A 27,854-nucleotide genomic window follows, 5' to 3' on the forward strand; every position below is an offset into this window, starting at 1 on the left:
TAGACGTTTGGCAAGTGCACCAAATACTATCGAAGTAGTAAAAATATCGATCCCACGAGGACTGTTTTTAACTTCAATAATTCAATCGCGTTATAAAAATAGGATGTATAAAAGTTTATTTTGTTTTGCCACTAGGCAGTAGATTTGGTTTGATTTTATGAAATCAAATAAAAGAAAATAGATTTGATTAAGAAAATATAGAGAGAGATGAGATCAGATCCTTCGAATCTTCTAAGTTCCCCTAATTGGTATACCGCACCTATTTGTTATGAATCTTCTTCAAATTTACGATGATTAACAAAATAGCTCTAATCAATCCCTTGAATTAGAACCCTCTTCTCAAACTACAGCCCCCAATCCCTTGGGTGGTCTAATAATTCTTGAAGGTTTTACCGAACGTTAACCTATTATCACTAACAAACGATTATCTATTCATAGACTAACCCTGTTTATTAGAACAATTCAATTAGGTCTAAGTCGAAAGTCATGGTCAGTGGTCATTCGTTCTCACAAAATCAGGTTATATGTGATCAAGATATAAAAAGAATTAAGAACAATTGAATTGAATAAACTAGAATTGAATTCATAAACGAAATAGAGTTTCACAGCAACATGTGTCAATTAGGGTTACAAAGATTCATCTCGGATCTAATCTCTAAGAGATTTAGCTACTCATAATCGAGTTTACAAATAGCATAATCAATGATTGAAATAAAACATACATGAATTGGTAAAAGGTTGAAGAAATCGCCCTTCTAGCCGTCTCCGATGTCTCAAAATCACACTTTGCTCTCCAAAATCGTAACCCCTTTTCTTCAGATTGAGTGCAGTATTTATAGAAGTCTTGGGCCTGACCCATCAAAATCGCGCCGCGCCTTGTATATTGGCGTGCCGCGATTTGCCTTAAACAGGGATGTTGTAATTTTGCTTCCAAAATCGCGGCAAAGCTGTAAATTGGCGTGGCGCGATTTGCTTTGTACAGACTTCAATATTTCAGCTTTTTGCACTCCAGAACAATATAATTTGCATGAGAACTCTATCAAAATGTCGCAATAAGTCCTAAAAATTACGTAATGACATCATGTCATCACAACCCCAAACTTAAACCATTCCTTGTCCTCAAGGAATTTGCTTGCAACAGTGACAAACGACAGTAAAATAACAGTTTCCTGACAAAACGATAGTACCCAAAAGTTCATTCTCCTTCTAGCTAAAGATGAGCTAGTTTGACTTGTTCGCACACCAACTCACAACTCCTCGCATCAAATTGAAATAGGGTTCTACCAGTCGACATGCAGGTCTACATATTACCATACGCTTGAAAAGTTTCTAAAAATCAAAGTCAATATCATTACACACTTTTGAGGTCTTTAGGGTTATAACGGGGCTTAGGTGAAAGGTGGGATATATTTGGATAAGTAGGCTACACAAAATTTAAGTTAGGCATTCCTATACGTGTAAAACAAGATTCAATCCCCCAATCCCTATTTGAAACAAAACTTAGGTACCTAGAGAACATTTTCAATAACTTTATCAAAAGCTTGGGGCACATCGAGTTTGAAGTTACTTGGATATGACATTGTGTGCCCCTTTTTCAATTTCTTTCATCTTTTTTTTTTTGATACACCTATTTTTGTGTGTATGTTTTTCATTCTTTTTCATTTTTCATCACTTGTTCTCTAGTACCCCCACCCCAAACTTAGTAGGTTGCAAATTCCAAAGGCAACCCCAAACTTATTATCAAGCACATCCTACATAGCCTAACTCAAATTAAAATTTCAAGGTAATTGTCCTAAAAAGGCTCTAGGCTTCATTTGTAGTTTGTCACCGAACAAAAAGTTCTAATCCTACCGGCTCACAATTGGTTAAGAAAGGATAAAACAAATTAAAACAGGGTAGGCTTCAAAGGCTCACAGGACCAAGCACTTTTGCCTCAGTGTGTAATTAACAAAGACCAATCAATAATAGAGAAACAATGCAAGTTCTAGAAATGTAGTTGCATGGAAAACTAATCTAAATATAAGTTAATTGAAAAACAAAATATGGCAATGAACCTTATGGCTGAGATTTCTGGGAGTATGTGATTACCTAGCAACGCCGTACACTTCGCCTATGAATCAAGTCACCCCTCCTTTAGAACTTTTGGAATACCGTTTCATCAAACAACTGTTACTAAACTGGAATAGGTCACATGAAACAAAACAAATTCATTAATAATAAACAAGTGCAGGAGCAATTACAATAGGGAAATAAGTTGTTTACAGACTTTTGACATTGAATGGAAAATAAAAACAGAATGAATCGAAAACAAAGTAAATCTAGTGGGTTGCTTCCCACTCAGCGCTTCTTTATCGTCACTAGCTTGACTGCTAAGGATTCTTAGAGGTCCTTCAGAATGAGTCCGACCCTTTCTTTTGGTAGGTCGCCACCTAGGTATGGTTTAACTCTTTGTCCATTCACTTTGAAACTTCGATCTCCTTCAGGTGTCACTAGTTCAACAGCTCCATATGGTGACACACTTTTGACCAAGAATGGTCCAGACCATTTTGACTTGAGCTTCCCAGGAAACAGCTTCAACCTGGAATTATACATCAAAACTAGTTGTCCACAGTTAATATCCCTAAGCACTAAGTTTTTGTCATGATACCTTTTTGTCCTGGCTTTATAGATGAGCGCATTTTCATACGCTCTAAGCCTCATCTCCTCAAGTTCATTAAGTTTCAAAAGTCTTTTCTTACCTGCGGCTACTTGATCAAAATTTAAGGCCTTAATGGCCAATAAGCTTTATGTTCTAACTCGACTGGAAGATGACATGCCTTCCCATAGACTAACTGATAAGGTGAAAACCCAAGATGGGTCTTAAAGGCTGTCCTATATGCCCACAGTGCGTCATCTAATTTCCTAGACCAATCTTTCCTATTTGACGCAACTTTCTTCTCCAGAATCTGCTTCAGCTGTCGGTTTGAAACCTCTACTTGACCACTAGTTTGTGGGTGATAGGGAGTTGCAACTTTGTGCTTAATGTTATACCTTTTTAGCACATTTTCAAGAAAATTATTGCAAAAATGCTTCCCCCTGTAACACCCTATTTCTATTAAGCGGTAAAACGCGCGAATACATCAGAAATATTCTAGAAATAGATGCTACGTCTCCGAATAAACCACAATTCATACATGCATAAAGATCATGTTACACAACATAGCAGCGGAACAACATATAATTCATAAACACTCTGGATCTCCAAACTAAATACAAATGTATCATCCAAATATCAGATAACAGAATATCTCAACAACTCCAAAATACAAAGTCAAATAAACAACATGCAAAGACTATCCTAGATCAGAGCCCTAATCTAGACACTTGCATGAACAAGAGGAACTCCACTCCTCGGCATCAACTAGCAACAACTAAGCATCCTGCACGCCGTCTACCCATCCATACAGAGAGGTAGGCGGTCCACCACAGACCACTGAGGGTTAGCATTACATCATCATAATCCACGAAAAACATTTATCATGAACATTGGAAATGAAAGAATATATTCAAGAATAACAATCCATACATATATTCATAAGTAATCACAACACATGCATATTATCATTCCAAGTTCATCTCCACAAGTGTATCATACACGTATCACATATACATAACCCTTCCTCCTAGAACACCAGCATCACATGATTATTATCATCCCCCATCACTTACCTTTCAAGCTATCACATTATTATCATAGCATAGCATACATATTCAACCTCTAATCAAGTCATCAACAAAAGCTCATCATTTATCAACATCAATCAATGAAAACATTACTCACTTCATTACTCATCTAGCATGCTTATCTCAACAAGTACAATTCGTCATATCGAAGTTATAAGCAAGTCATCATCATTATCAAAGAACATCACCACATCATATATGTATATACATATACAATTCTCACCTCATCATTATCATCCAATCAATTATCATCAAATAGATTCACCAAGTGTATAAGTACAAACAAATAAGACATGCAATTAGAGCATAATCAATTATTCACAACCATCCACAAAATCCACCAATGTACATATACACCAATCCACATAATCACAACATTCACCAAATTTCACCAACACACAATTCACCAAGTCATATATTCAATTATGACACAACTCATCAATTATTCAAATGCATGCAATGTTCTAGACTCTTCTCTAGATGCATGTGGTACCAAACTCCTCCAAGGTCGTCACCTTATGATGCAACAAAAACATCATTATCAACGGCTATAATCAACGGCAATATGGATACAAGTATCCGGTCAACGGCAATATGGATATAACATCCGACACGACATATGATGCATGAACATATGACTCAATTCACTATGCATATGTTCAAAACAATTCAACGGCTATAATCAACGGCTATAAGTCAACGGCTATAATCATCATCCAACTATATCATATAGTTCATATCTCCACATAGTTCCTTACATTCCAAATAAAAGAACAATCACAACATATGATCACAAACATCATATTCATCACTTAACAACCATTCATACATCATCTCATAATCATATCAATCTAATCATAGAGGGTTCATATGCAATTGGCCCTCAATGATCATTTTCAATCAAGTTCGTCTCATAAATCATAATATTGAAATTAATTGAGCACCTAAGCCAAAACCAAGTAAACGAGTTCAATAGCCTATGCCATGTATCCTTTCAAGTCACACATATGTGCAGTAGAGATTACATAAGCATTTCATCGGCCAAAAACGATGAATTCATAAAAATCACAAGGTTCGTCTTCCTTTTCACATTTCACAAAAATTCTCATTTTCAAAGCAAAACAAGTCTAAACTTGATGACACCATTCACAACCATTTTTAGAAGTCATATAAACATCCTACATACTTAACCCTACTTCATTCTTTTGAGAAAACAAGTTTTCAGAAAATCAGCGTTCTTGAACATTCCTTGAACAATCAACAAAAAGCTTGATTAAATCCAAGGAGTCAAGTTCAACTCAATTCTTTTGATGTTTCCATAGGTTTAGAAAGTCTAGAAAATAGTGAAAACATCGAAAGAATCGGTTTTGGAAGTCCGGAATTGGCCCCAAAGCACCCCAGCACAACACAACAAGGCAGGCACCCATGAGGGGCTGCCAAGCCACGCCCAGGCATGGCTTCCTGCGCCCAGGCGCAAATGGGCAGCAGCCAGTGTGCTGAGCTGCGGTTCTGTGCAGTCCCGGTTTTCCGGTTTCGCCATTTCGTTCTTAAAATCTCGACCGTTAACCCAAATTCAATTCCGTTTTCGCCTATATTCTCCTAACACTTAGCTCTATCATAATGTATAGAAAAATTCAAGTTTCAACCATCCCAAAAATCATTTTCCATAACCTCACATCACACTCATTTTCCAAAACGGTTAACGCTCAATCTCATATGAAAATCCCGATTTCTCCCAAACCATTTCTCATTACCAAACAACAACCAAAAACAGAAAATCATTATACCATAACTCATCATAATCAACTTGTTTCATTCATTAAAAATCATTGACACTACAATTCAACTTAATCTCATCAAAATTCACCAATTCATCAATTTCCACAACTTTCAACAACAACAACATATTCATCACCAATTCACCATTTCAATGATACCCATTGCATCAATCCAACAACAACATATGTCAAGATAACAACAACAACATTTGAACATAAATTCATGCACAATTTAACACTACAACTTCAATTCTCATCAAACTTGCTCAAGAACACAAAGCACCAACAACTATGCATTTAAACATGTTAATTCACATACTAACATACAATTATCATGTAAATCATGTTCTCAAACATAACAACAACAATCATGCACGAATTTTACAACAACTAAATTCAATTCATCAATTTCACAAAAATGGGTAAGAAAGAAAAAGTTATGAATTATGGTTGAATTCTAACCCTCTTACCTCTAGCACCAAGATTCTCTAACCCAAGCCTCAATTTAGCTCCTAGATGATGAATCCCTCTTCTAGCTCTAGCCTTCCTCTTCAATCTCTTCAAACCCTTTCTTCTCTCTATCTCTATCTCTTCTCTCAAATGAAATGAAATGATAAAATGTTTGTAAAACCTAGTTTCACCAACAACTAGAGTTTATATACTAGCTCTACTCAATTGGGCTTATCTCTTAAACCTTAATGGGCCTAACCCATTTCTATTCTAACACCCAAATGTCACTTAATGGTAATTAAAATAATTACTACACCCTCTCTAGTAACTTGGTAAAATAATACTCCTACTAAACATTAAAAATAATCCTCGTTCAAAATTACAAAATTACCTCTACTCTCAAAATGACCAAACTACCCCTAAGTCCAAAATGACTAAAATACCCTTCTAACACCGAATTCTACGAATCCCAACCAAAAATACACACAGATGCAAATAATCACATAAGAGCACATATAACAAACACAAATAAATAATTAAAATAAAAACTAGCGAAAATCGGGCTGTTACAACTCTCCCCCACTAAAAAGAATTTTCGCCCTCGAAAATTACCTGAAGGAAACAACTCCGGATAAGAAACCTTCATCCTACTCTCCGATTCCCAAGTGGCACTCTCACCCGTCGGTCCAACCCAAATCACTTTAACCAAAACGATCTCCTTGCCACGCAAACGCTTCACTTCACGATCCTCAATCCTAACTGGCCAAGTCTCAACAGTCAAATTATCCCTTACTTCCAAATCATCCACTTGGATCACATGAGACGCATCATACACATACTTCCTCAACTGAGACACATGAAACACATCATGAAGATTCGACAAAGATGGTGGTAACGCAATCCGATACGCTACAACCCCAACCTTCTCAACAATCTCAAAAGGTCCAACGAAACGAGGAGTTAACTTCCGACACTTCAAAGCACGTCCAACACCGGTTACAGGATTCACTCTCAAAAACACATGATCACCAACCTGAAACTAAAGGTCTTTCCTCCTCTTATCATGATAACTCTTCTGCCTACTCTGAGACGCTTTCATCTTCTCTTGGATCATCTTAACCTTTTCCGTAGTCTCTTGCACAACATCCGGTCCTAACAAAGCACCCTCTCCTGACTCATACCAACACAAAGGAGTTCTACACCTCCGACCATACAAAGCCTCAAACGGTGCCATTCCAATACTAGAATGAAAACTGTTGTTGTAAGTAAACTCAATCAACGGTAAACATTCAACCCAACTGACACCTTGCTCCAAAACACAAGCCCTCAACAAATCTTCCAAACTCTGAATAGTCCTCTCCGTCTGACCATCAGTCTGGGGATGATAAGCGGAACTCAACCTCAACTTAGTCCCCAAAGCAACTTGCAAACTCTCCCAAAACTTAGAAGTAAACCTCGGATCCCGATCCGACACAATACTAGAAGGAATACCATGCAATCTAACAATCTGCTCAATGTAGATCTCAGCCAACTTCGCCACAGACATACCGGTCTTAATAGGAACAAAATGTGCCGACTTCGTCAACCGATCAACAATCACCCAAATTGAATCAAAACCCTTAACAGTCTTCGGCAACGCTCCCACAAATTCCATTGATATACTATCCCACTTCCACTCTGGCACAAACAACGGTTGCATCAAACCTGACGGTCTCTGATGTTCAATCTTGGACTTCTGACAAACCAAACAAGCATACACAAACTCTGCGATCTCCTTCTTCATTCCAGGCCACCAAAACAACCTATTCAAATCCTGGTACATCTTAGTCGCTCCTGGATGAATACTCAAACTACTCCTGTGACCTTCTTCCAAAATCTGCCTCTTAAGCTCAAGAACACTTGGTACACAGACACGATCACGAAACATCAAAACACCGTTCTCATCCAACCTGAAGTCACCACCCTTACCTTGATTAACCAACACCACTCGATCAACAAGTTCCAAATCTTCCTTCTGACCATTCTTGATCTCCTCCAAAATATTACTTGTCAGCTTCAACATTCCCAACCTCACACCATCCGGTGTCAACTCACTAACCAAACTCAAGTCTCGAAACTGTTCAATCAACTCTAACTCTTTTACCATCAAAGCAGACATATGCAACGACTTCCTACTCAACGCATCAGCAACAACATTAGCCTTTCCAGGGTGATAACTCAGCTGAAAATCAAAATCCTTAAGATACTCCAACCACCTCCTCTGCCTCATATTCAACTCTTTCTGGTCAAACAAGTACTTCAAACTCTTATGGTCACTGAACACTTCAAACTTAGAACCATACAGATAATGCCTCCAAATCTTCAACACATACACCACGGCTGCTAATTCCAAATCGTGAGTCGGATAATTCTTCTCATGCACTTTCAACTGCCTCGAAGCATAAGCCACAACCTGACGATTCTGCATAAGCACACCACCAAGACCCATCTTAGAAGCATCACAATACACAACAAACGATTCCTTCGGATTCGGCAAAATCAACACTGGCGCTGACGTCAACCTCTTCTTCAACTCTTGGAAACTCTCTTCACACTTAGCATCCCAAACATACGCTTGCCCCTTCTGAGTCAACTGCGTCAATGGCAACGCCAACTTAGAGAATCCCTCAATGAACCTCCGATAATAACCTGCCAAACCAAGAAAGCTTCTAACTTCAAAAACAGACTTAGGTGATTCCCATTGCAACACTGCATCAACCTTAGACGGATCCACGTCAATACCACCATTAGAAATCACATGACCAAGGAAACTCACTCCCCGCAACCAAAACTCACACTTCGACAACTTAGCAAACAACTTATTCTCGTTCAAGACTCCCAACACAATCTTCAAATGCTCGGCATGCTCTTCTTCTGACTTAGAATACACCAAAATATCATCGATAAACACCACCACAAAACGGTCCAGAAAAGGATGAAATATTCTATTCATATACTCCATGAAGACACCTGGCGCATTAGACACTCCAAATGGCATCACAGAATACTCATAGTGTCCATACCTCGTTCTGAACGCAGTTTTGGATATATCTTCCGCCTTTACTCTAATCTGATGATATCCTGACCTCAAATCAATCTTACTGAACACTTCTGCACCAACCAACTGATCCATCAAATCATCAATCCTCGGAAGCGGATACCGATTCTTGATTGTCACCTTGTTCAACTGCCGATAATCCACACACAATCTCATGCTACCATCCTTCTTCTTAACCAACAATACAGGAGCACCCCACGGAGAAACACTCGGTCTGATAAACTGTTTCCCAAGCAACTCTTCCAATTGCTTCTTCAATTCACCTAACTCTGATGCAGACATCCGATAAGGCGCAATCGAGATAGGACTCGTTCCCGGAACCAAATCAATTGCAAACTCAACTTCCCTCTCCGACGGTAATTCGGTAATGTCGTCCGGAAAAACTTCTGGAAACTCTTGCACTACCGGCAAATCACCAACTCCTTTCTCACTACTTTCCTTCAAGGAAGCAAACATCATGAACACACTAGCTTCACCATCCAAGGACTTCTTCACTTGCTCCGCGGTCAAGAACTTCCCACCTTCCTCAGCCACCGGCTTAGAAAACGTTATACTCTTGGTCAAACAATTAATGTTAACACCAAAAGTCAACATCCAATCCATACCGAAAATTACGTCCATATGCTTCAACAGAAGGCACACAAGATCCAACTCAAAATCAACAGGAACCTTAACACAAACCACAACCAACTGAGCCTCCGCAGCCAAAGATATCTTCCCTTGCCAGATCCAACAAACCTGAAACAACCTGCTACTCCCCCACTACGCTCAAACTCACCTAAAAGAATGAAACAACACAACAAGTACCGACAGTACTTCCATACATGTCGCATACAACAGGGAATTCAACAGGTTTTGGTCTGGACAAGACCAACCAGGCTCTGATACCAACTTGTAACACCCTATTTCTATTAAGCGGTAAAACGCGCGAATACATCAGAAATATTCTAGAAATAGATGCTACGTCTCCGAATAAACCACAATTCATACATGCATAAAGATCATGTTACACAACATAGCAGCGGAACAACATATAATTCATAAACACTCTGGATCTCCAAACTAAATACAAATGTATCATCCAAATATCAGATAACAGAATATCTCAACAACTCCAAAATACAAAGTCAAATAAACAACATGCAAAGACTATCCTAGATCAGAGCCCTAATCTAGACACTTGCATGAACAAGAGGAACTCCACTCCTCGGCATCAACTAGCAACAACTAAGCATCCTGCACGCCGTCTACCCATCCATACAGAGAGGTAGGCGGTCCACCACAGACCACTGAGGGTTAGCATTACATCATCATAATCCACGAAAAACATTTATCATGAACATTGGAAATGAAAGAATATATTCAAGAATAACAATCCATACATATATTCATAAGTAATCACAACACATGCATATTATCATTCCAAGTTCATCTCCACAAGTGTATCATACACGTATCACATATACATAACCCTTCCTCCTAGAACACCAGCATCACATGATTATTATCATCCCCCATCACTTACCTTTCAAGCTATCACATTATTATCATAGCATAGCATACATATTCAACCTCTAATCAAGTCATCAACAAAAGCTCATCATTTATCAACATCAATCAATGAAAACATTACTCACTTCATTACTCATCTAGCATGCTTATCTCAACAAGTACAATTCTTCATATCGAAGTTATAAGCAAGTCATCATCATTATCAAAGAACATCACCACATCATATATGTATATACATATACAATTCTCACCTCATCATTATCATCCAATCAATTATCATCAAATAGATTCACCAAGTGTATAAGTACAAACAAATAAGACATGCAATTAGAGCATAATCAATTATTCACAACCATCCACAAAATCCACCAATGTACATATACACCAATCCACATAATCACAACATTCACCAAATTTCACCAACACACAATTCACCAAGTCATATATTCAATTATGACACAACTCATCAATTATTCAAATGCATGCAATGTTCTAGACTCTTCTCTAGATGCATGTGGTACCAAACTCCTCCAAGGTCGTCACCTTATGATGCAACAAAAACATCATTATCAACGGCTATAATCAACGGCAATATGGATACAAGTATCCGGTCAACGGCAATATGGATATAACATCCGACACGACATATGATGCATGAACATATGACTCAATTCACTATGCATATGTTCAAAACAATTCAACGGCTATAATCAACGGCTATAAGTCAACGAGTATAATCATCATCCAACTATATCATATAGTTCATATCTCCACATAGTTCCTTACATTCCAAATAAAAGAACAATCACAACATATGATCACAAACATCATATTCATCACTTAACAACCATTCATACATCATCTCATAATCATATCAATCTAATCATAGAGGGTTCATAAGCAATTGGCCCTCAATGATCATTTTCAATCAAGTTCGTCTCATAAATCATAATATTGAAATTAATTGAGCACCTAAGCCAAAACCAAGTAAACGAGTTCAATAGCCTATGCCATGTATCCTTTCAAGTCACACATATGTGCAGTAGAGATTACATAAGCATTTCATCGGCCAAAAACGATGAATTCATAAAAATCACAAGGTTCGTCTTCCTTTTCACATTTCACAAAAATTCTCATTTTCAAAGCAAAACAAGTCTAAACTTGATGACACCATTCACAACCATTTTTAGAAGTCATATAAACATCCTACATACTTAACCCTACTTCATTCTTTTGAGAAAACAAGTTTTCAGAAAATCAGCGTTCTTGAACATTCCTTGAACAATCAACAAAAAGCTTGATTAAATCCAAGGAGTCAAGTTCAACTCAATTCTTTTGATGTTTCCATAGGTTTAGAAAGTCTAGAAAATAGTGAAAACATCGAAAGAATCGGTTTTGGAAGTCCGGAATTGGCCCCAAAGCACCCCAGCACAACACAACAAGGCAGGCACCCATGAGGGGCTGCCAAGCCACGCCCAGGCATGGCTTCCTGCGCCCAGGCGCAAATGGGCAGCAGCCAGTGTGCTGAGCTGCGGTTCTGTGCAGTCCCGGTTTTCCGGTTTCGCCATTTCGTTCTTAAAATCTCGACCGTTAACCCAAATTCAATTCCGTTTTCGCCTATATTCTCCTAACACTTAGCTCTATCATAATGTATAGAAAAATTCAAGTTTCAACCATCCCAAAAATCATTTTCCATAACCTCACATCACACTCATTTTCCAAAACGGTTAACGCTCAATCTCATATGAAAATCCCGATTTCTCCCAAACCATTTCTCATTACCAAACAACAACAAAAAACAGAAAATCATTATACCATAACTCATCATAATCAACTTGTTTCATTCATTAAAAATCATTGACACTACAATTCAACTTAATCTCATCAAAATTCACCAATTCATCAATTTCCACAGCTTTCAACAACAACAACATATTCATCACCAATTCACCATTTCAATGATACCCATTGCATCAATCCAACAACAACATATGTCAAGATAACAACAACAACATTTGAACATAAATTCATGCACAATTTAACACTACAACTTCAATTCTCATCAAACTTGCTCAAGAACACAAAGCACCAACAACTATGCATTTAAACATGTTAATTCACATACTAACATACAATTATCATGTAAATCATGTTCTCAAACATAACAACAACAATCATGCACGAATTTTACAACAACTAAATTCAATTCATCAATTTCACAAAAATGGGTAAGAAAGAAAAAGTTATGAATTATGGTTGAATTCTAACCCTCTTACCTCTAGCACCAAGATTCTCTAACCCAAGCCTCAATTTAGCTCCTAGATGATGAATCCCTCTTCTAGCTCTAGCCTTCCTCTTCAATCTCTTCAAACCCTTTCTTCTCTCTATCTCTATCTCTTCTCTCAAATGAAATGAAATGATAAAATGTTTGTAAAACCTAGTTTCACCAACAACTAGAGTTTATATACTAGCTCTACTCAATTGGGCTTATCTCTTAAACCTTAATGGGCCTAACCCATTTCTATTCTAACACCCAAATGTCACTTAATGGTAATTAAAATAATTACTACACCCTCTCTAGTAACTTGGTAAAATAATACTCCTACTAAACATTAAAAATAATCCTCGTTCAAAATTACAAAATTACCCCTACTCTCAAAATGACCAAACTACCCCTAAGTCCAAAATGACTAAAATACCCTTCTAACACCGAATTCTACGAATCCCAACCAAAAATACACACAGATGCAAATAATCACATAAGAGCACATATAACAAACACAAATAAATAATTAAAATAAAAACTAGCGAAAATCGGGCTGTTACACCCCCCATCACTGATCAATACTCTAGGGGTTCCAAACCTAGTGAAAATATTCTTTTGAAGGAAGTTGACAACAGTTTTTGCATCATTAGTAACACAAGGTATCGCTTCAACCCACTTTGTTACATAATCAACACAAACTAGAATATGGAGATAAGAGTAAGAGGAAGGGAATGGTCCCATAAAATCAATACCCCAACAATCAAATGGTTCAACTTCAATGATTCCTTTTTGGGGCATTTCATTTCTCTTTGATATGTTACCTGTCCTTTGGCATCTGTCACATCTTGTGACGAAGTCGTGGCAATCCTTGAAAAGGGTGGGCCACCAGAATCCACTTTGCAAAACTTTTCCAGTTGTTCTTTCTCCACTATGGTGGCCTCCATAAGCTGAGCTATGGCAGTGCCACATGATACTATGTGCTTCCTCACCTGCAACACAACGTCTAATCAACCCGTCAGTACCTACCTTAAACAGATAAAGATCATCCCATATCTAGTGGTTCGCATCTTTGAAGAACTTTTTCCTCTGAGGATAGGTCATATCATTAGGAACTATGTTACCGGCCTTAAAGTTCGCCATGTTAGCAAACCAGGGCCTTTCTCCAATAGCAAACAGATGTTCATTGGGGAATTCGGCCTTGATGGCCTTCTCCTTCTTTGTCACCTCATCATTCTCCAGTCTTGAGAGGTGATCAGCTACCACATTCTCGACTCCCTACTTGTCACAAATCTCAAGATCAAATTCTTGCAATAATAGGATCCACCTCAACAGTCGAGGCTTTGAATCCCCTTTAGTCAAGAGATATTTAAGAGCTGCATGATCTGTAAAAACAATGACTTTGGAGCCTATTAGATAAGAACGAAATTTTTCCAATGCAAAGATTACAGCAAGCAATTCCTTTTCAGTTGTGGAATAGTTAACTTGATTCTCATTTAAAACCTTGCTTGCATAGTAAATTGCATGGAAAAATTTGTTCTTGCGTTGGCCTAGGACTGCACCAACAGCATAATCACTTGCATCACACATAAGTTCAAAAGGTAAATCCCAATCGGGTGCAATGATTATTGGTGCAGTCACCAACTTGTTTTTAATCAAAGAAAAAGCATTTAGACATTCAGAATCAAAATTAAACTCATTTTCTTTGACCAAGAGGTTACAGAGGGGTTTGGAAATTTTAGAAAAGTCTTTTATGAAACGCCGATAGAAACCGGCATGCCCCAAGAAACTCCTTACTCCTTTAACTTTAACAGGTGGGGGAAGTTTCTCTATAACCTCTATTTTAGCTTGGTCCACCTCAATGCCTTTAGCACTTATTTTATGCCCCAAAACTATACCTTCAGTTACCATAAAATGACATTTTTCCCAATTCAAAACAAGGTTAGTTTCGGTGCATCTTTTAAGTACAACATTTAAATGGAACAAGCATTGATCAAAAGACTTACCAAAAACAGAAAAGTCATCCATAAATACCTCAATGTTCTTCTCTATCATATCAGAGAAGATGGAGAGCATACACCTTTGAAAGGTCGCCGGCGCATTACACAGCCCAAAGGGCATCCTTCGATAAGCAAACATGTAAAATGGACAAGTGAAGGCAGTCTTTTCTTGATCTTCCGGAGCCACTGCAATTTGATTATACCCCGAATACCCATCCAAGAAACAATAAAAGGCTTGGCCAGCCAATCTCTCAATCATTTGATCCATGAAGGGTAATGGGAAGTGATCCTTTCTTGTTGCGGTATTCAACCTCCGGTAGTCTATACACATTCTCCAACCAGTGACGGTACGGGTGGGTATCAATTCATTTTTTTCATTAGCCACCACCGTCATTCCTCCTTTCTTAGGCACCACGTGAACTGGACTTACCCATGAGCTATCTGAGATAGGGTAGCTCATACCTGCATCTAGTAACTTCAGCACCTCTTTCTTCACCACTTCCTTCATTGTTGGGTTAAGTCTCCTTTGAGGTTGAACCACCGGTTTGTATTCAGCCTCCATGTGTATTTTATGCATGCAATAAGCTGGACTAATACCCTTCAAATCAGAAATGTTCCACCCCAAAGCTTTTTGATTGTCTCTTAACACCCTCATTAATTTTTCTTCTTCCAAAGGTGTCAAGGTATTGCTGATGATTACTGGTTTAGAGGCATCTTTGGTGAGAAAAACATACTTCAAGTGAGAAGGGAGTTCTTTTAACTCTGGATTTTTCTCTCCTTCTCCACTCAAAGTAGGAGTATCCATAGAGTACTTACCCATTAATTCTTCTATTTTTACCGGTCCCAACTCTTGTTTGCTTGCTTCAAGTTGCTTGATACAATCACTTACTTCAAGATCTTCATCAGCATCACAACTTGCTATAGAATTTATAATTGCACGTTCAAGAGGTTGTGTTGGTTGAGGTTCATAAGAGTCATCTTCAACTATTTCTTCAACAACGTCAATCCGGTAACACTTGGGATTTTCATCTTTGTGCTTCATTGCGTCAAATATATTGAACACGACTTGCTCCTTATGGAATCTCAACATTAGCTCTCCTTTCTCAATATCAATCAAAGCACGACCAGTTGCAAGGAAAGGTCTTCCTAGAATGAGTGGCATTTCTTCATCTTCAGCCATATCTAAGATCACAAAATCTGCCGGAAACACCAAATCATTAACTTTGACGAGCACATCTTCAAGCACACCGAAAGGATAAGAGATTGACCGATCAGCTAAAGTAATGGTCATTCTTGTTGGTTTTGGTTCCCCACACTTAAGCTTCTTCATCATTGAAAGAGGCATCAAGTTGATACTTGCTCCCAAGTCACATAAAGCTCTACCAATGTCTACCGGTCCAATGGAACAAGGGATAGTAAAAGCACCAGGATCTTTCAGCTTCGGTGGCAACTTCTTTTGGAGAATAGCACTACAATTCTCTGAAAGTGCTATATTCTCATCATCCTTAGGCTTCCTTCTTTTAGTCAATAAGTCTTTCATGAACTTAGCATACAATGGCATTTGATCGAGAGCTTCACCGAAAGGAATATTCACCTGAAGTTGTGAGAAAAGTTGCATGAAATTCTTGAATTGACCTTCATCCCTTTCTTTCTTCTTGGCTAGGTGAGGGTATGGAAGCTTCACATATGATGGAATAACTTGTGGTTTATCTCCATCTTTCAAGATTTGACTCTTCGATTTCCTCAAGATTGAATCCTTATCTATTAACTTCTCACTTTTTTCTCCCTATTTTTTTCTTCCTTTCGTTTTCAACTACTCCATGATCATTTTCTTTTTCAACTACACCCTCATTATTCTTTTCAACTACACTATCTTCCTCCACCTCAACTACTACATCATCGACCTTCTTTGGAGCTTTTGGAACTAAAGGTGTCAAAACCTTTTTGCTCCTCAATTCAATAGCATTACAAGACTCATTCTTAGGGTTTTCTTTAGTGTTACCTGAGAATCCGCCTTTGTTTTGTTCAGCCAATTGCTTAGCTAATTGCCCCAATTGAGTTTCAAGCATCTTCCTGGAAGCTTCATTGTTCTTTCTTTCAGCTTCTTGACTCTTCTTCATCTCTTCAAAGTTGCCTTGAGTCATCTTCATAAAGTTCATCATAGTTTCCTCAAGAGCTGATGGCTTTCTTTGTTGTTGTTGTGGAGGAGCAAGCATCTGAGAGTTCAAAGCGTTGTTATTTGAGTAGCTTAGATTGGGATGCTTGTTGATTCCTGGAGTGTAGTATTGATTTTGCCTCTGATATCCTCCCATGTAGTTAGCTTCTTCACTAGACCCTTCTGGTACACATTCACCATTGGGATGCTCTTCACCACATAAGTCGCACTTGATTGCAGCTACTTGTTGTTGCTTGTGAGCCAAAGTGAAGCCTTGAAACTCCTTAGTTAGAGCCTCTATTTGCTTGTTCATGGCCGCTTGGTTGGCTAAGATAGCAGTTTGTTCACTCACCCCAAACACTCCTCTTTCTTTCTTCTTAGCTTCAGCACGATACTCATTTCCAGCCATGTTTTCTATCAGAGCTTGGACTTCATGATCAGTTTTGCTCTTGAGACTACCTCCCGCGGAAGCATCTAAGAACATCCTAGTGTTTGGTGTTACCCCCTCAGTGAAGATTTGGAGATATTGTTTCTCGGTGAACTCATGATTAGGGCATCTCTTAAGAAGCAAGTTGAATCGCTCCCAAGCATCATATAATGATTCACCTTCCCCTTGCTTAAAGTTAGAGATCTCCGTCTTCTTTTCCCAATATTTAGACATAGGGAAATATTTCTCCAAGAACTTCAGCTCTAACTCTTCCTATGTTTGGACAGTCCCGTTTGGTATTGTTAGCAACCAATCTTTTGCTCTTCCCGTCAAGGTGAAAGGAAATAGCCTTAGTTTCTTTTGTGCTTCAGTCACGGTGGCTGGTTGCACACAAAACTCGCAAGTTTCAGCAAAGCGGCTCAAGTGTTCATGCGGACTCATAGCTTCAGTCCCATCGAATTGTTTTTCCCTCAAACCGTTGAGAACAGTTGTCTTGATGTCAAAAGCAACGGGGTTAGCTGGTTGAAAAGTGTGGGTCAGTTGACCGCGATGAGTTGCTAACCCGTAGTCTCCTAGCTTAGGTCTTGGTGCAGGTTCTCCCATGATAGCAGATTTAGGAGAAACAAATGTTTCAGATTCAGTTGAGAGTGGCTCCGGTATTTGTTCTCGAACACCCGGTGGAACGGAATGAGCCAACCTTTGCAACCGACAGCCTTCCGGAGTGCTCTAGCAGTCCTTTCTATTTCTGGATTGAATTCGAGATCGTCGGAGCTCACTTTACCTCGCATAAACAGCAAAATACCTTAGTAGCACTACACAATGCAAAGTAATCAATGAATACTAAAACAGAAAAATAAAAATTAAAAACAGAAAATTAAATTGCGAGGACTGTTTTTAACTTCAATAATTCAATCGCGTTATAAAAATAGGATGTATAAAAGTTTATTTTGTTTTGCCACTAGGCAGTAGATTTGGTTTGATTTTATGAAATCAAATAAAAGAAAATAGATTTGCTTAAGAAAATATGGAGAGAGATGAGATCAGATCCTTCGAATCCTCTAAGTTCCCCTAATTGGTATACCGCACCTATTTGTTATGAATCTTCTTCTAATTTACGATGATTAACAAAATAGCTCTAATCAATCCCTTGAATTAGAACCCTCTTCTCAAACTACAGCCCCCAATCCCTTGGGTGGTCTAATAATTCTTGAAGGTTTTACCGAACGTTAACCTATTATCACTAACAAACGATTATCTATTCCTAGACTAACCCTGTTTATTAGAACAATTCAATTAGGTCTAAATCAAAAGCCATGGTCAGTGGTCATTCGTTCTCACAAAATCAGGTTATATGTGATCAAGATATAAAAAGCATTAAGAACAATTGAATTGAATAAACTAGAATTGAATTCATACACGAAATAGAGTTTCACAGCAACATGTGTCAATTAGGGTTACAAAGATTCATCTCGGATCTAATCTCTAAGAGATTTAGCTACTCATAATCGAGTTTACAAATAGTATAATCAATGATTGAAATAAAACATACATGAATTGGTAAAAGGTTGAAGAAATCGCCCTTCTAGCCGTCTCCGATGTCTCAAAATCGCACTTTGCTCTCCAAAATCGTAACCCCTGTTCTTCAGATTGAGTGCAGTATTTATAGAAGTCTTGGGCCTGACCCATCAAAATCGCGCTGCGCCTTGTATATTGGCGTGCCGCGATTTGCCTTAAACAGGGATGTTGTAATTTTGCTTCCAAAATCGCGGCAAGGCTGTAAATTGGCGTGGCACGATTTGCTTTGTACAGACTTCAATATTTCAGCTTTTTGCACTCCAGAACAGTATAATTTGCATGAGAACTCTATCAAAATGTCACAATAAGTCCTAAAAATTACGTAATGACATCATGTCATCACTACCATAGGAGTAACCCGTGTAGCTAAAAAGTTATAAGCACCACAAACCGTGTAACCTTCGGATGGATCAAGCTCCCACCTCCAGAAATCTGTAACATCAAGCTGCAAAGAAACAATACAAAGTAATATGATACACTTCTTTAACATCTCCTCCTTCTAAAAATAAATATTAGTTTCATTTAATGGTCTTCTAAACTAAAAGTAATAAAAAAAAAAAAAAAGAGGTTGTATTTTCTAAATTGTCTTTCATGAAAACTTGTTCTATAAACATATAAGAGTTTATTGAAAAATAAAAGTAACATTGCTATTAATATGGTGTTAACTCGGTTATTCTTAGAAGCAAGGTTCCTAATAATTTGAAGTTCTATTGAAATATAAGTAAAGTCTGATCATTCTCGTGAATGATTAGTCAGTAGAAGGAGTTTATTAACTATTTAAACTTAATCACTTGGTCAAAGTTACATTAATTTTATAGGTATTTATGTGCAAATAGCATTAAATATGATATAGTTAGTTAAGATTTGTTTATGCTTATTCTCATTGTGGTAGTGGGGGAAGACAATTGTTATGGGATGCTTTAGGTGGTTTGATTAACATTGATCACGAGGTTGCATGGTGTATTACAGGTGACTTTATTGCCATCTGCTCTAATGAGAATAGAAGAAGATGGATGGTGGTGGGCGATCGTATTGAATATTTTTCTCATTTCAACCAATTTACTGATGATAATTTTTTAATTAACTTGCCTTTACGTGGTCGAAGCTTCAATTGGTATCACAAGGATGACTTGTCTATGAGCAGGTTGGATTGTTTTTTATCATCAAAACCGTTATTGTCACAACGGAGCATTATCTACAACTGTTGCCACTCATCCATTTTCACCGGACAAATCAAATATGTATCAGAGTTCATAAGTATGTATAGTCCAAAAACTTTTATAGAAATTAATTAGTGCTGCATTTACATATGCATGATCATGATTATGATTCGTACAATAATTAGTATTTACATATGCATATATACTGATGAACAACAAAAGAAAAATTAATTACCGAAGTTAGTTATAATGTAACTAACACAAAATAACTAATCTTTGTACCTAGCTCATTACAAACCATCAACCAAACCAGTCATAGTATCTAAGTAAAATTAATTATCCAATATCTTTAAATATTTGGCAGCATAATAATCTAATTTTTACAGTAGTATGAAACATGAAATGCTCATGAAGCATGAGCAGCCAGTACACTATCAACAAGCTCAATCACCACTGGGATTTGCTGGCTATTTGTGACATTCTCTTCTGCATTTCTTGTTTCTGTGCAACTACTCACTCTTGTCATGATCCTTGATTGGAGTTTCGAACAGCACCGAGAAAAAAAATTGGTTGTCCATCTCCATATTCTCCAGAACTGTTTTAATGTTAATATTGTGTTGTTCTTTAAGGTCTCTACATTTTTCGCCAACAAACAAATCATGTGATATGACAAAGCAAGAATAGCAAAAGTAGAACAGATCGAAAATAGACCAAGGAAAGGCGGAAGGCCTATGGATGAATTATTTTTTCCCTCTCTCTCTGAAGAAGAACAATTGGCTTTGCTTTCATTCTCGATCTCATTCAACATATCTTTTTCTAGTTCTTCTGTTTCTCCACTCTCTATCATATTCAACAATGCCTCTGATATGTCTGCAGCCAGCCTAGAACCTTTTGGAAATACCTATAGAGTCATTAACACAAAATTCGGATCAGTTTCATAAAAAATTAAGAAAAGAATGCTTAGTTTAGGTTTCAAATTAAAGCTACAGTCTCGGTCCGTATATTTTAGAAAAATATGGTTAAATACAACTAATGCCTAATGAGGTCACAATCGTGGTTGCAAACTTTTTTTAAAAACCTTGTGTGCAAGTCGTGTTGCGCACATAATGAATGTTCAAATATTAGTTTTAGTTTATGGAAACATCGATTAGGTCTAAAATTTTAATCTAAATTACCCCAATTTCACTTCTACCAAACATGTCAAAAATTCAGTGACAATGAGAGGAGAGAAACCCACAAAACCAAAGCCACCAAGCCTGAAAGTGTTCCCTGCTTTGATGAGGCCCTTACATGAGTACTTTGCTAGAAATACTTTAGCGTGAGGTGCGACAAAAAAGGCGGCTTCTATTTCCTTGTTCTCAAATGCAGCAGGGTAGTCATTAATGGAATTGAATTTTCTGATGTTCTCAGGCTTGAAACTTAGTACTTCAGTCAAATACTTGACAATAAAAGAATTTCCATCACAACCAATCGGGGAATTTCTTTCTTTAAGGGTCTCGATATTTAACACGGATGGCTTTACTTGTGAAATAGTTATGGATGTCAAACTTGCCGTGAAACTATTTGTCACAATGAAAATAGCAAAGAACCATGGTGTCAGCACAACTCGTGCTAAGGGTCTTCTTATTGGTTCTCCTGCATATTAAATTTGTATCAAGAATTAAGAATCTTCTTCTCAAAATAATAAAAATGAGTAAATATCAGTGATGTTGGTATTTATTAGCTATGGAATTTACTCAAATGAACATGCTAAAACATCAAGTTAAAGGACTTACTGTGTGCATAAAATAGTACAGTGACTAAAAACCAAAGCATAGACCCTAATCCCCTTAGATCTTCATTTACTTCTCTTTCAATCAACCAAATAACAAATCCAACAAAAATATGCATAGCTATCATCATCAACCACATCTCTTTTTTAAAGGCATGCAAAAACATCCATGTTTCTTTCGATTTTTCTGGTTGTTCGGTAACCACCATGTGGAGGCCAGATTCAACATAAGGTTGTGAGAAGTCCACTAAATGGTATCGATATGCCACTATTGATGTATCACCAACAGCAGCATCTAATGTCTGCATCAGAAACAAAATTTTATGTCTGTATTAAGCAGAAGCAGCAACAAAAATAAGAAAAACAAAAAGGATTTTAATTTCACGATTTTGGTCGACTACGTTTTAAAATGTCTGATCGTTTTTTTTTTTTGTTGAATAAAAAATGCCTGATAATCTCTCCACCTAAGTATTTGGGGTTGCCTTTTGATGATGTGATAAGTAAGATACTTATGTGGTAACTTAATTGATGGCATAATTATTAAGTGAGAATTCATTAGAGAGTCATATAATCAACTAAGTTGCCACCACATAAGTGTCTCGTGTTCTACGTCATCAAAATTCAGCCTCAAAATGAATAAATCATTTAAAAACTGAGAGACCAGAATTGTAATTAAAGCAAACTAGAGGCGCGAAAAATCAAGCCCGGTAATTGCCACCACATAAGTGTCTCGTGTTCTACGTCATCAAAATTCAGCCTCAAAATGAATAAATCATTTAAAAACTGAGAGACCAGAATTGTAATTAAAGCAAACTAGAGGCGCGAAAAATCAAGCCCGGTAAACTAGTTTATAGTTACAATACCTTATTGTAGACTTGATCAACCATTTCATCATATGAGCCCCCGAAGGGAGAAAACGTGTAATTTAAATCATAAGGTAAGCGTTTAACAGCGGCTTTAAAGACATTGATTGAGAAACCAGAGATGGAAGTTTCGTTCTTGCTCTGGTCATATTCCACATTCACAAACTGAGAAAAAGCACCATTGGAAGGTATTCCTATTCTCAAAAACCTTTCCTCATTATTGTGACCCTTTGGAACCGATAATAATTCTCCAGGCCAATAAACTGTTTTGAAAACTTCATTCGAATCATCATTATTTGTATTTATCTCCATTACCTTATTATAGCCAGCAATGTTCTTGGAAAAACCAAGTGATGGAGACCAAAATGCCATTTCTCTATAACTTTTCCCTATCACATTAATTATGTTGAAGGTTGGTGATTCCAGCAATTGTCCATTCTTTGAGAAACTCGTTTCGGAGATTTCTTCAAGTCTTAACTTTCCTTGTGATGATTTATTTGCAGCTTCAACAATAGCTTTAGTTGCATCATATGCTTGAAATGCAAAGAAGCTTGGGTTAATGTTATCTTCTTCAGGGTATTCTAGTGCAAACTTTCGTTGGAATTTGAATTTAAATTTTCTAAAGGTCTCATTCATTTCCATGAAGTGTGTTTTAAATCCAACAACACCTTGCATGTTGAAGATAACAGAAGAGTTAACTGAATCAAGAAGGCCAGCAACTTCATTTGGGATAATCCACGCCGAACCTTTTTCCATCAAACCTATTTCTTTTGCTTTTTCACAAAGAATGTTGGCCAACTCTAAAGAAGAATGAACAATCAAGAAGACCCTATTTCTCTTCTTTTTCAAGTTATTAAGCTCTTTTTCAATTATAGATTTTGGGTCTGAAAGAGTTGATAACGAAGGAAAAGCTAAATGGTTATCAATCTCAGAACCAACAAGTCTAAGTGAATAAGAGAGGCTTAGTAGTATCCCCGGATCAGCGGAAAAGTCATTATTAAGTTCATAAATTACTGTCACCTTTTTCCATTTGAATTCTCCTACAATTGCTGCAATGCATTGCATGTGAAGGTTAATATCATCCCCTACTTGAATGAAATGTGGCAATCTTGGAGATAATAATTCTGGTTTGGCTATGAAAGAAGTTAGAGATATGATAGGAATGTTCTTTATTGTGTCACTAAATTCATTTGCCAGTGTTGCTTCATTGTGTGTGATAGTTCCTATGATGGCATGCACTTGGTTTCTTTGTGAGAGATCCATAACTATATTTATAGAAGAGTGAAAATATTTGTTAGAATAACAAATATGACTCTAAAGAAAGCAGATAAATAAATGTACTAGGACACAGTGATAGATTACCAAGTTCGACCAATTGTACTTACGTTTCAACAAAGTAGCTATTGTAGTTTTCTTTTAAATAATATTGAGGTTTAAAGTACACATTTTTGTTTAAATACTACCGTCCAGATTATAAGTTTACCCATGAACCGTATTACAGGAGGTTTCGACCATGCACCCCAACCTTCCTAGTCATAATTTAACAAACGAATTGGGCCAAGCCCAAAGGGTAGGGACTCTCGCTTCGCTGTGCTCGTTGCGCTTTCAGCTCTTTTCTTTATGCTCGAGTGTATGTCCATTTTTAAGCAAATATGAATCATACCCAACTCCTCTCTTCTTGCTAGATTCACAAGAAAAGGAAGAGCTTTTAATGTAGGAAAAAAGTTAACATAGTTTTTATACCACTATTTTTATTTGACCAAAAGTTTTTATACCATTGTAACTTTATTTGACCAAAAGTTTTTATACCGTTGTAACACATGTCTTTTTCTTTTTTTGAATCAGCAAATTTTATTAGCGCCGAGCCAGTGCAAGATGCACCTAACAACTCTAAGCGACAGAAAAACAAACACACCCAATAGGTATGGACCAAACCGCACATACAAGCAGGGAACCAAAACAAATAAGACCAGCTACAAATGAAAACAGCCGCAGAACCAAATAGCAGAAACGCAGAAGGAAACAAAACAAACAAAGAGCCCTCCAACCTGCAGCTAGCCACCACCCGCAACTCTTAAAGTCATCGCAACAAACACTCCCTTGGGTTTCAACTCCACTCGTAAAACAAACACCATGTCTCTCTAGATATTATCTTTTGACTAAGTGTCTTACTAACGGTTGATTGTAATGATATTTTAATTTTTCATGTTTTCGTTAAGATATTATCTAAAATTTTATGAATTTAATTTTTGTCCCTCTAGATTTTCCAAATATTAAAGGATAAAATATGACTTATTACTCATGTGCCAAAAAAAAAAAAATATCAAAGGACAAAACTTATATACAATTCTCTAAGTGCTTTTTTATAGCTCTTAACTAAAAAATACATATTTTTTTGATATAACAAACTTTAAGAAATTCATCTTTTTTGGATATAACAAACTTTAAGAAAAATATGGATTTAAGAAAATTATGATGAATTTAGTTAAGAATCATAGAAAAGCCCTAAGAAATTGTACCTATTACAATTTCAAAACGCAAAATTATTTATAGTTTACTCAAAAGTTGATAAAAGGTCACAAAAAACATAGTATGTCGTATGTCGTCTGATGATCTGGTCAGATTAAGAAGTTCCACATACATGATCTTGTTAACGAGTGTTTCCAGAGCACTTTTTAAGTATTCCTAAATAAACAATTATTATTTAAAAAAAATCAAATATTTCAATTTTCAATACACATTTAAATAAATATACTTATCATTTATGATCCTTAAAGAGTGGTCAGGGGCACCAGTTAACATTTCTCAAAAAGAAAACTAGTCAATTTTAAAATGGCAAAGAAAACAAAACAAAAGAGAAGAAGATAGAAGCCATAAAAAAAATTGTGGGATTAAGGACATGTGCAATAATAATCCAACAAAATCATGTCCTACATATAGGACTAAATGTGTTGAGGGAAAATTATATATATCTTCCTTAGAGATGTATGAAATTGAGTAAAAAGAAGTGTATGAAATTTTATCAAAAACTAGAAAAAAAAATATTCAATTGAAAGAAAAAATAACAAAAAATGTGACTCTATATATGCAGCAATATGTTTGTCACAAAAAAAATGTTTGAAGATAAATTACCACTTGCAATTACTTGAGCAGAATTTCCTTGTGAATCTTTTATCTGCAAATCCATCTTGGAAGAACCCGATTGGTTGTTAAACTCTTCCACTGCAATTTCCATTGCTATCTTCTGGTGTTTTCCCATTAATGAAACCAAATCAAGAACAGCACCTATACTCATATTATTGGTCCTTTGTGGCTCTAAGGAATAGCCTCTTTGCACCCTTGAACATGCTAACAATTGCAAGATAATATTGAAGCACAGAATATTGAATTGTAATGAAGATTTCCTTCCCATTCCAGAAATGTTTAGCAACCAAGATAGTGTCATAATATTGATTTATTGACCTTGTGCATGAGTATTAAAAATCATTCTTAATAAATTGGTTTTGCATGTCTGGTGCTGGTTTGCAATATATTAATAAATTTTTGCTTATAAAAACAACTAGAAGAAAGAATAATATAATTTTTCAAAAGTCTCCTGAATATTTTTGGAAGAAATGTAGTTCATAAAGAAGCTAATCCATATATCACATATATACATGTAGTAATATCTACATGATAAATGGACCAGTGGCTCCAATTAGATTAGTCATACAACAAACAAAACCTAGATGTTTGACTAGAGAAAAGTCAATGGAAGACTATGCATGAGTAATGCCATACTTATTTCAGAATAGAGTAATCACTGCGGCTTAAAAAAATACTTTGTTTCTGGTTGGTCTTAAAAGGGAACTTCCTAAGCTACTTCCTTCGCTGATTTGTTCTTTCTTTCTTTCTTTCTTACAATATATTCTTACAATATATTTCTAAATCTTAAGTTTTCAATTTGAACTAACTTATACTTATAAAATTGACTTGTATAATGATAGGTGTCCTTTTCAATTAAAGAAGTTTTTGTTTTGGGAAATTTATTAGAGAAGTGTTTTTAAAACACCCTCTCATATTCATCATTATTTTACTTGATATGAGGATAATATAGTAAGTGGCTCCATGGATAGAAATTGATATTATTTTAGAGGTTAAACTGCACTTTTATCCCCCTAAGTTTTAAAATGTTGTGATTTTGGTCTCTTATTAAAAAAAGGGTCTTGTTAACAAGTACCCCGAGCATTTCATTTTTAGTAATTATTCTTTTAAAAAGTCAACTACTACAATCTCCAATACATTCAATACACAACTTTTCATTTAAAATTACTATTTAAAGTGCTTAAAGAGTGCCCCGGGAGCACTCATTAACATTTCCTTAAAAAAATACTCCCTCCGTTTCAAAATACATGTCCAAGTCAACCACTTCACATATGCCAATGCACAATTTTGACCGTTAATATCTTTAATTATCTAAAGTAAAAAATTATAAAAATTTAATATTTTGAAAATATTTGTCGAGACAAGTCAAACAACATCTTACATGCTAATATTTGTATTTATACATTAGTTAAAAAGTATGGTCAAAGTAAGTCAAGTGAATAATGCACATTGCAAAAATTGGACATGTACTTTGAAACGAAGGAAGTAGCAATTTTGACCCCTTTGTCCCAAAATTGTTGAGAAGACGCCACGTGTTCCAGAACAGAGGCCATAATCGCAACTTTTTGAGAAGATAAGGGATCAAAAGATCATATTTCCCTTATGTTAGGGGGTCAAAAGAGCATATTTCCCTAAACATGGAGGGTCACTTTTGCAATTTTTTTAATAGGGGACCAAAATCGCAATATTTTGAAACTTAGGGAGTAAAAATTACAGTTTAACCTATTTTAGATTGAATTTAACTCATCCTTCCAAAATATGTTTGTAAGGTGAGAGTTTCTCTTCTTTATAAACTATTCTCAAGTTTTACATCTTTTCAAGGTAAGACTAAGATATTTTCCCAAGTTCTGAATAATATTCAACGATTACTTGATATTCATATATTGGACTACTGCACATAATCGACAATACTTTCCTTATCTTCGTGGCATGTATA

General features: G+C 36.5%; 1 protein-coding gene, 1 long non-coding RNA gene and 1 other non-coding gene across 5 annotated transcripts; 1 reads left to right on the plus strand and 2 right to left on the minus strand.

The window, feature by feature from the left end:
* Window positions 1-10,013: 10,013 nt before the first annotated feature.
* On the minus strand, window positions 10,014-12,986 carry LOC146906149 (uncharacterized). Its single transcript, XR_015019988.1, has 2 exons — window positions 12,837-12,986; window positions 10,014-10,295 (listed from the first exon to the last, which is right to left on the minus strand). It is a non-coding gene; the product is annotated as an uncharacterized LOC146906149 (long non-coding RNA).
* A 4,531-nt stretch (window positions 12,987-17,517) lies between these two features.
* On the plus strand, window positions 17,518-17,623 carry LOC146906150 (small nucleolar RNA R71). The gene has a single exon (XR_015020975.1). It is a non-coding gene; the product is annotated as a small nucleolar RNA R71 (small nucleolar RNA).
* A 2,620-nt stretch (window positions 17,624-20,243) lies between these two features.
* On the minus strand, window positions 20,244-26,411 carry LOC146906151 (glutamate receptor 2.9-like). Of its 3 annotated transcripts, none has more exons than XM_085727053.1 (5): window positions 25,907-26,411; window positions 22,775-24,039; window positions 21,916-22,213; window positions 21,431-21,775; window positions 20,244-21,041 (listed from the first exon to the last, which is right to left on the minus strand). In XM_085727053.1, the coding sequence occupies exons 1-5, from the start codon at window positions 26,217-26,219 to the stop codon at window positions 21,022-21,024; spliced, it is 2,241 nt and encodes a 746-aa protein (XP_085583179.1). In that variant the 5' UTR covers window positions 26,220-26,411; the 3' UTR covers window positions 20,244-21,021. The 3 variants fall into 3 exon arrangements, with proteins under 3 accessions (XP_085583179.1, XP_085583177.1, XP_085583180.1); XM_085727051.1 differs by having other exon boundaries at window positions 21,378-21,775; XM_085727054.1 differs by having other exon boundaries at window positions 21,316-21,775.
* Between the last annotated feature and the right edge of the window lie 1,443 nt (window positions 26,412-27,854).

The sequence above is a fragment of the Medicago sativa genome, chromosome 7 (genome assembly GCF_051527215.1).
Source record: "Medicago sativa cultivar Bolivia chromosome 7, Bolivia_mono, whole genome shotgun sequence".
Taxonomy (NCBI): domain Eukaryota; kingdom Viridiplantae; phylum Streptophyta; class Magnoliopsida; order Fabales; family Fabaceae; genus Medicago; species Medicago sativa.